At 45.2% G+C, this 8955-nt stretch overlaps 1 protein-coding gene across 1 annotated transcript in view; it reads left to right on the top strand.

The window, feature by feature from the left end:
- The first annotated feature begins 3654 nt into the window (after positions 1–3654).
- Positions 3655–8955, top strand: part of LOC126336780 (sphingomyelin phosphodiesterase-like) — a 123323-nt gene continuing 118022 nt past the window's right edge. Inside the window, exon 1 of the mRNA XM_050000798.1 lies at positions 3655–3738. Coding sequence (XP_049856755.1) covers positions 3663–3738 — 76 coding nt within the window. The 5' untranslated portion in view covers positions 3655–3662. The remainder of the gene's footprint in view (positions 3739–8955) is intronic.

Genomic DNA, 8955 nt, shown 5'->3' with positions numbered 1-8955 from the left:
AAAGAAATATGAATCTCATAGTTGGACCACTTTTTTCGCTTTGTGATAGATGGCATTGTAATAGTCACAAACATATGGCTCACAATTTTTAGACGAACTGTTGGTATCAGGTAGGTTTTTTAAATTAAAATGTAGAACTTAGGTACGTTGGAACATTATATTTCGCTTGTTCCAATGTGATACATGTACCTTTGTGAATTTATCTTTTCTGAGAACGCGTGCTGTTACAGTGTGGTTACCTGTAAATACCACATTAATGCAATAAATGCTCAAATGATGCCCGTCAACCTCAATACATTTGGCAATACATGTAACAACCTTCCTCTCAACAGCGAGTAGTTCGCGTCTTCCGTAATGTTCTCACATGTATTGACAATGTTCTGACGCATGTTGTCAGGCGTTGTCGGTGGATCACGATAGCAAATATCCTTCAACTTTCCCCACAGAAAGAAACCCGGGGACATCAGATGCGGTGAACCTGCGGGCCATAGTATGGTGATTCGACAACCAATCCACTAGTCATGAAATATGCTATTCAACACTGCTTCAAGTGCACGCGAGCTATGTGCAGGACATCCATCATGTTGGAAGTACATTGCCATTCTGTCACGCAGTAAACATCTTATTTTAACATCGGTAGAACATTACGTATGAAATCAGCATACATTGCACCATTTAGATTACCATCGATAAAATGGGGGCCAATTATTCTTCCTCCCATAATGCTGCACCATACATTAACCCACTAAGGTCGCTGATGTTCCACTTGTCGCAGCCATCGTGGATTTTCCGTTGTCCAATAGTGCATATTATGCCGGTTTACGTTACCGCTGTTGGTGAATGACGCTTCGTCGCTAAATAGAACGCGTGCAAAAAATCTGCCATTGTCTCGTAATTTCTCCTGTGCCCAGAGGCAGAAATGTACACGACGTTCAAAGTCGTCGCCATGCAATTCCTGGTGCATAGAAATATGGTACGGGTGCAATCGATGTTGATGTACCATTCTCGCACATTTTGTCTGCTTCTGATGTGCGGATTAGCCGCGACAGCAGCTAAAACACCTACTTGGGCATTATCATTTGTTGCAGGTCGTGGTTGACGTTTCACATGTGGCTGAACACTTCCTGTTTCCTTAAATAACGTAACTATCCGGCGAACGGTCCGGACACTTGGATAATGTCTTCCAGGATACCGAGAAGTATACACAGCACACGCTAGTTGGGCATTTTGATCACAATAGCCATACATCAACACGATATCGATCTTTTCCGCAATTGGTAAACGGTCCATTTTAACATGGGTAAAGTACCACGGGGAAAATACCGTCCGCATTGGCGGAATGTTACGTGATACAACGTACTTATAGGTTTGTGACTATTGCAGCACCATCTAGCACAAAGCGAAAAAAGTGGTCCAGCTAAAACATTCATATTTCTTTACTACACGAATATGTAATAAAAATGGGGTTTCCTGTTTAAAGAAACGCAGTTGATATCCGTTTGACCTATGGCAGCGCAATCTACTGGGCTAACCATAGCGACATCTAGTTTCCCCCTCCAAGCTGGACGAGTTTCGTTCTTTGTAGTTTTTTCGTTTGATGCTTATTTCGCGAGATATTTGGCCCGGTCACTATCAGTGAACCACGCTATATATATACAGGGTGAGTCACCTAACGTTACCGCTGGATATGTTTCGCAAACTACATCAAGTACTGACGAACCGATTCCACAGACCGAACGTGAGGAGAGGGGCTAGTGTAATTGTTTAATACAAACCACACAAAAATGCACGGAAGTATGTTTTTTAACACAAACCGACGTTTTTTTTAAATGGAACCACGTTAGTTTTGTTAGCACATCTGAATGTATAAACAAATACGTAATCAGTGCCGTTTGTTGCATTGTAAAATGTTAATTACATCAGGAGATATTCTAACCTAAAGTTGACGCTTGAAACCTCCGACGTTCTGTTGCGTGTTGTAACAAACTCGGGCCACGGGCGTTTCATAGGACGTGGAGGACGCATAAATTAGCGAGTCCCGTTCTCCTGATCTTACACCTCTGGACTTCTTTCTGTGGGGTACGTTAAAGGAGAATGTATACCGTGATGTGCGTACAACCCCATAGGATATGAAACAACGTATTGTGGCAGCCTGCGGCGACATTACACCACATGTACTGCGGCGTTTATGACATTCATTACGCCAGAGATTGCAATTGTATGCAGCAAATGACGGCCACCACATAGAACATCTATTGGCCTGACATGTCGGGACACACTCTATTCCACTCCGTAATTGAAAACGGAAACCACGTGTGTACGTGTACCTCACCCCTCATGGTAATGTACATGGGCGTCAGTGTAAAAGACCAATAAAAAGGTGTTAGCATGTGAATGTAATGTGCTGTTCCAGTCTCTTCTGTACCTAAGGTCCATCACCGTTCCCTTTGGATCCCTACGTAATTCGGTGCTCTCCGATACACACGATCGAACAGCGGAGGAGTGGTACTCAAGCGTCAACTTTAGGTTACAATGTCTCCGTCTGTAATTAACATTTTACAATGCCCCAAACGGCACTGATTACGTATTTGTTCATACGTTCAGATGTGCTAACAAAACTAACGTGGTTCCATCTAAAAAAACGTCGGTTTGTGTTAAAAAACATACTTCCCTGTATTTTTTTATGGTTTGTATTAACCAATTACACTAGCCCCTCTCCTCACGTTCGGTCTGCGGAATCGATTTGTCAGTATTTGATGTCGTTTACGAAATATATCCAGCAGTAATAATAGGTGACTTAACCTGTATATAACTTTTGATTACATGATACGTGCGAGGCGGGCGGCAGTTGGCAACAAGAGCACAAGTGTGTGTGTGTGTGTGTGTGTGTGGAATATAATTTTTTTTATTATATTGAGCCGCACTAAATGTGATATTGTAAAGAAAGGAACTTACTGGAGGATTAACTGTCGCCGTAGGGTGTTGTGGACGGTGCACTTTTGTTACTCAGCTTAACGTTAAAGTCAGTGTGTAAACTTGCTAATTATATTCCCTTTAAATGGAGAGTGCCTGCCTTGATGTTATAAATGACTATTTCATAACTAGTTCTTTAACGCGCCTACTCACTTATTTATATTTATGGGAGAACTTAAATTGTGTTCGCCTGTTGAACTTAATTTAAAGTGCAGAAAAATGAATCAGGTGTTTATTATTGTTCTTGTGCTATCATCTGTAAAGTGTAACACGTGACATTTTCTTCGTCTGTAATCAAGTGTTACAATAAATGCAAATTCCAGTGAAGTGATGCGCTATTTCATTTGTTCCCTTGATTTCCTATCTCCGCATATAATGTTTAATTGTTCGCTATAAGACTGATTAAGCCTTTGCTGAAATATTGGAGGGAGGTGCGCGTGTCTCAAACCTGTCACTTCTCGACTGCTCTTGGCTCCACAGAAAATGTCTGGTACTGTTTGGAACAGCGACTGACGCCGAGCAGTCATTATACCTGGCAGTGCCTAACTTTTGGTTACATGACACGTGCGAGGCGGGCCGCAGTTGGCAACAAGAGCACAAGCTATAGCTACAGCAGCGCGCCGCGATGTAGAACCGCGCTTTTTCAGATAAGGAAGACGCCAAGTCCGGCAGGGCTCAGTCTGCTCGCCATGGCTGCGGTGAGGAGCTGGCTTCTGCCGCTGCTGGCGCTGCTGTTAGCCGCCGTCCCAGGGGCCGTCGCTTCAGGTAACTGGCCGCACCGTCTGTCTCTGCGCCCGTACTCTGCAGACCGCTACCACGTACGCGGCAGAGGCTGTACCGCATATTACCGTCCCTTTCCCATGTGGGTTGCTGGAAGAATGAGTGCATAAATGCCTCTATGAACGCTGTCTTGGCTTTCCTGTCCCACCGGAGCTACACGTAGAGGATTGTAGTATATTTGTAGTATATCTCTATATTCATGAATACTGTTACCTGGAAATTTATAAGTAGACTTTCTGGGGATAACTGGCATGTACTCCAAGCGTCTGCCATTTCAGTTCTTTCAAAATCTGTGACACTCTCCCACGGGCCAAACTACACTACTGGCCATTAAAATTGCTACACCAAGAAGAAATGCAGATGATAAACGGGTATTCATTGGACAAATATATTATGCTAGAGCTGACATGTGACTACATTTTCACGCAATTTGGGTGCATAAATCTTGAGGAATCAGTACCTAGAACAACTACATCTGCCCGTAATAACTGCCTTGATACGCCTGGGGGATTGAGTCAAGCAGAGCTTGGATGGCGTGTACAGGTACAGCTGCCCATGCAGCTTCAACACGATACCACAGTTCATCAAGAGCAGTGACTGGCGTACTGTGACGAGCCAGTTGCTCGGTCACCATTGACCAGACGTTTTCAATTGGTGAAAGATCTGGAGAATGTGCTGCCCAGGACAGCAGTCGAACATTTTCTGTATCCAGAAAGGCCCGTACAGGACCTGCAACACGGGATCGTGCATTATCCTGCTGAAATGTAGGGTTTCGCAGGGATTGAATGAAGGGTAGAGCCACGGGTCGTAACACATCTGAAATGTAACGTCCACTGTTCAAATTGCCTTCAGTGTGGACAAGAGGTGACCGAGACGTGTAACTATGGCACCCCTTACCATCACGCCGGGTGATTCGCCAGTATGGCGATGACGAATACACAATTCCAATGTGCGTTCACCGCGATGTCGCCAAATACATATGCGATCATCATGATGCTGTATACAGAACCTGGATTCATCCGAAAAAATTACGTTTGCCATTCGTGCACCCAGGTTCGTCGTTGAGTACACCATCGCAGGCGCTCCTGGCTGTGATGCAGCGTCAATGGTAACCGCAGCCATAGTCTCCGAGCTGATAGTCCATGCTGCTGCAAACGTCGTCGAACTGTTCGTGCAGGTGGTTGTTGTCTTGCAAACGTCCCCATCTGTTGACTCAGGGACCGAGACGTGGCTGCACGATTCGTTACAGCCATGCGGATAAGATGCCTGTCATCTCGACTGCTAGTGATAAGAGGCCGTTGGGATCCAGCACGGCATTCCGTATTACCCTCCTGAACCCACCGATTCCATATTCTGCTAACAGTCATTGGATCTCGACCAACACGAGCAGCAATGTCGCGATACGATAAAGCGCAATCGGCTACAATCCGAGCTTTATCGAAGTCGGAAACATGACAGTACGCATTTCTCCTCCTTACACGAGGCATCAGGAGAACGTTTCACTAGGCAATGCCGGTCAACTGTTGGTTGTGTATGAGAAATCAGTTGGAAACGTTCCTCATGTCAGCACGTTGTAGTGTCGCCACCGGCACCAACCTTGTGTGAATGCTCATAAAAGCTAATCATTTGCATATCACAGCATCTCCTTCCTGTCGGTTAAATTTCGCGTATGTAGCACGTCATCTTCGTGGTGTAGCAATTTTAATGGCCAGTAGTGTAGTTTCATATAAAGAACTATGCAAACAAGTATTTAGTATTTGAGAGCTACTTAATAAACATCACAAACTGATGAAAATAAGACACAACAGTGAGATGGAAGTTAACAGACACATCATGGAAATTGCAACTGACATCACAAATCGTTTGTGCAAGCAGGTCATGCCGAGACAGAAGATTCCCAGAATCCCGGATATATCAGAGCCATTTTTTTATCTTGGGCTAAAAAAGAAACAAAGATTTCGAAGCGGAAGAAAATGAGCATTTTCTGGGATTTTCAAAAACTATGCAAAACGAACTGATTGAACGTACAAATAAGAGGGTTTGTGAATATACATTCTTGTTTGGATAGAACCTAATTTTACACCTTGATTGTGGACGAAGCAACAGATGTTACAGACAAGTTACTATGCTCTAGTGTTGTGACACTCAAGAACATTTCGTTGGTTTTCATGATGGTAGTCAAATCAGAGCTTCTGCTGACTTATTCACTGCCCTAAGTGGCGTGTTTCGGAATTATGATATGAAGAACAAAATGGTGGTCCAAAAGTGTGGTGGTGCTTCCGTTCTGGCAGGTGCATTAAATGACCTGCAAACTAAGGTCCGTGAGATTACCTCCCAAGCTCATTTTACTCACTGTTTTCCACGCCGTTTAGTTTTAGTTTTGCAGCAGAGCTGTTCATGTGTGACACCAGTACCTAAGGATTTTTTTTATACACACTTCAGGGTATTACTTTCTGCCACCGGCGTTCCAAACGCACAGCAATTCTCGACTGAATTGTTCGTAAACCCATACCTTCGAACAATGAAACGACATGGACCTGTTACGCGAGAATAACATCTGCCATTCACGAAAACCGTCCGGGATAACTGAGGTTTTAAATGAAGTAATTGACAGTCCACACTCTAGTGCAATGACTGCAAGAGTAGTTTCCAGATTTCGAATATAGCCTCCTAAGTTGCGACTTTGTTTTCCTTCTCTTTGTTTTTCAAAGTATTGTTAAAAACGGAACTGCTTTTGAACATTATCAAGAAAAAAAAGCAATGATGCACAGTTTCGTAAAATGCTGTCTCAAAATGCATAGCTTACATAAAAAATTTAAAAAATGGAGATACATTGATCGACCTTTTAAATTTTACGAAACGCTCGACTAATTTGCAGCCTGAAGTCATCGTGATAGAGCTGAAATGATGGATGAATATATTGGCAGATCATGGATGTCAAAATACAAATACACTCCTGGAAATTGAAATAAGAACACCGTGAATTCATTGTCCCAGGAAGGGGAAACTTTATTGACACATTCCTGGGGTCAGATACATCACATGATCACACTGACAGAACCACAGGTACATAGACACAGGCAACAGAGCATGCACAATGTCGGCACTAGTACAGTGTATATCCACCTTTCGCAGCAATGCAGGCTGCTATTCTCCCATGGAGACGATCGTACAGATGCTGGATGTAGTCCTGTGGAACGGCTTGCCATGCCATTTCCACCTGGCGCCTCAGTTGGACCAGCGTTCGTGCTGGACGTGCAGACCGCGTGGGACGACACTTCATCCAGTCCCAAACATGCTCAAAGGGGGACAGATCCGGAGATCTTGCTGGCCAGGGTAGTTGACTTACACCTTCTAGAGCACGTTGGGTGGCACGGGATACATGCGGACGTGCAATGTCCTGTTGGAACAGCAAGTTCCCTTGCCGGTCTAGGAATCGTAGAACGATGGGTTCGATGACGGTTTGGATGTACCGTGCACTATTCAGTGTCCCCTCAACGATCACCATAGGTGTACGGCCAGTGTAGGAGATCGCTCCCCACACAATGATGCCGGGTGTTGGCCCTGTGTGCCTCGGTCGTATGCAGTCCTGATTGTGGCGCTCACCTGCACGGCGCCAAACACGCATACGACCATCATTGGCACCAAGGCAGAAGCGACTCTCATCGCTGAAGACGACAGGTCTCCATTCGTCCCTCCATTCACGCCTGTTGCGTCACCACTGGAGGCGGGCTGCACGATGTTGGGGCGTGAGCGGAAGACGGCCTGACGGTGTGCGGGACCGTAGCCCAGCTTCATGGAGACGGTTGCGACTGGTCCTCGCCAATACCCCAGGAGCAACAGTGTCCCTAATTTGCTGGGAAGTGGCGGTGAGGTCCCCTACGGCACTGCGTAGGATCCTACGGTCTTGGCGTGCATCCGTGCGTCGCTGCGGTCCGGTCCCAGGTCGACGGGCACGTGCACCTTCCGCCGACCACTGGCGACAACATCGATGTACTGTGGAGACCTCACGCCCCACGTGTTGAGCAATTCGGCGGTACGTCCACCCGGCCTCCCGCATGCCCACTATACGCCCTCGCTCAAAGTCCGTCAACCGCACATACGGTTCACGTCCAGCTGTCGCGGTATGCTACCAGTGTTAAAGACTGCGATGGAGCTCCGTATGCCACGGCAAACTGGCTGATACTGACGGAGGCGGTGCACAAATGCTGCGCAGCTAGCGCCATTCGACGGCCAACACCGCGGTTCCTGGTGCGTCCGCTGTGCCGTGCGTGTGATCATTGCTTGTACAGCCCTCTCGCAGTGTCCGGAGCAAGTATGGTGGGTCTGACACACCGGTGTCAATGTGTTCTTTTTTCCATTTCCAGGAGTGTAGGTGCACTTTAAGGTATTGGATAATATTGTAACACAGCTGGAAGCAAGATTTTCACATCAGGATAAATTTCTCTTTCATAATTTAGGCGATGATACTCAGTTCACCAATCGTGTCCCGAGTTTCACACTAGACGTTTTAGATTCACTATGGTGCGTCCTTCAATCACTTGCATTTACGTATACAACTGGAGATGTATTTTCTTCCCAGCATAAAGGAACGTTTCACCCTGTCAGTTTGGGGGGCATTATCAAAAGAATGATTGAGAATGAAACGGACCAAATTCTTCCAGGAGCTTTCAAACTATTTTCTGTAATTGCCACCCATTCCTGGAATAAGTGGTTCGGTGGCAAGGAGTTTTTCTTGTCTTAAACGCATGAAAACGTGTTCGAGGAACAGTATGTCCCAGGATCGCTTATCAGCTCTTCCTTGTATCTCGGTTGAAACACCATTACTGCGAAACTGCTAATACTTGAAAGCCGAGAGACGTAGTATGGCAATATCACTGAGAGACAGGAAGAAGTATCATCGAGTTAACTTGTTTTACAAGTAACAACGCTCGAATTCCCGATCTACCTGTCCGTTTGTAAATGAAAATTATTGTAATTACTATTATTATTATTATTATTATTATTATTATTAACTGTAGTAGTGGTAGTCATCATCGGTCTTAGTAGTAGCAGTAGTAGTGGTAGTTGTGGTCCTTAGGAGTTTGGAATGCTAGACACGCATACATTAAAAGGGTAGGAAAGGCGATTTCCAAAACGTTTTCAGATCTTCACAGAAATTAGGCCCATGATCTGCTACTGACGACTGCCATTCTAAATGCA

Source organism: Schistocerca gregaria, chromosome 2 (assembly GCF_023897955.1).
Source record: "Schistocerca gregaria isolate iqSchGreg1 chromosome 2, iqSchGreg1.2, whole genome shotgun sequence".
NCBI classification, from domain to species: Eukaryota; Metazoa; Arthropoda; class Insecta; order Orthoptera; family Acrididae; genus Schistocerca; species Schistocerca gregaria.
Note: the sequence above shows the minus strand (reverse complement) of the source record. Positions and strands in the feature narration are given on the sequence as shown.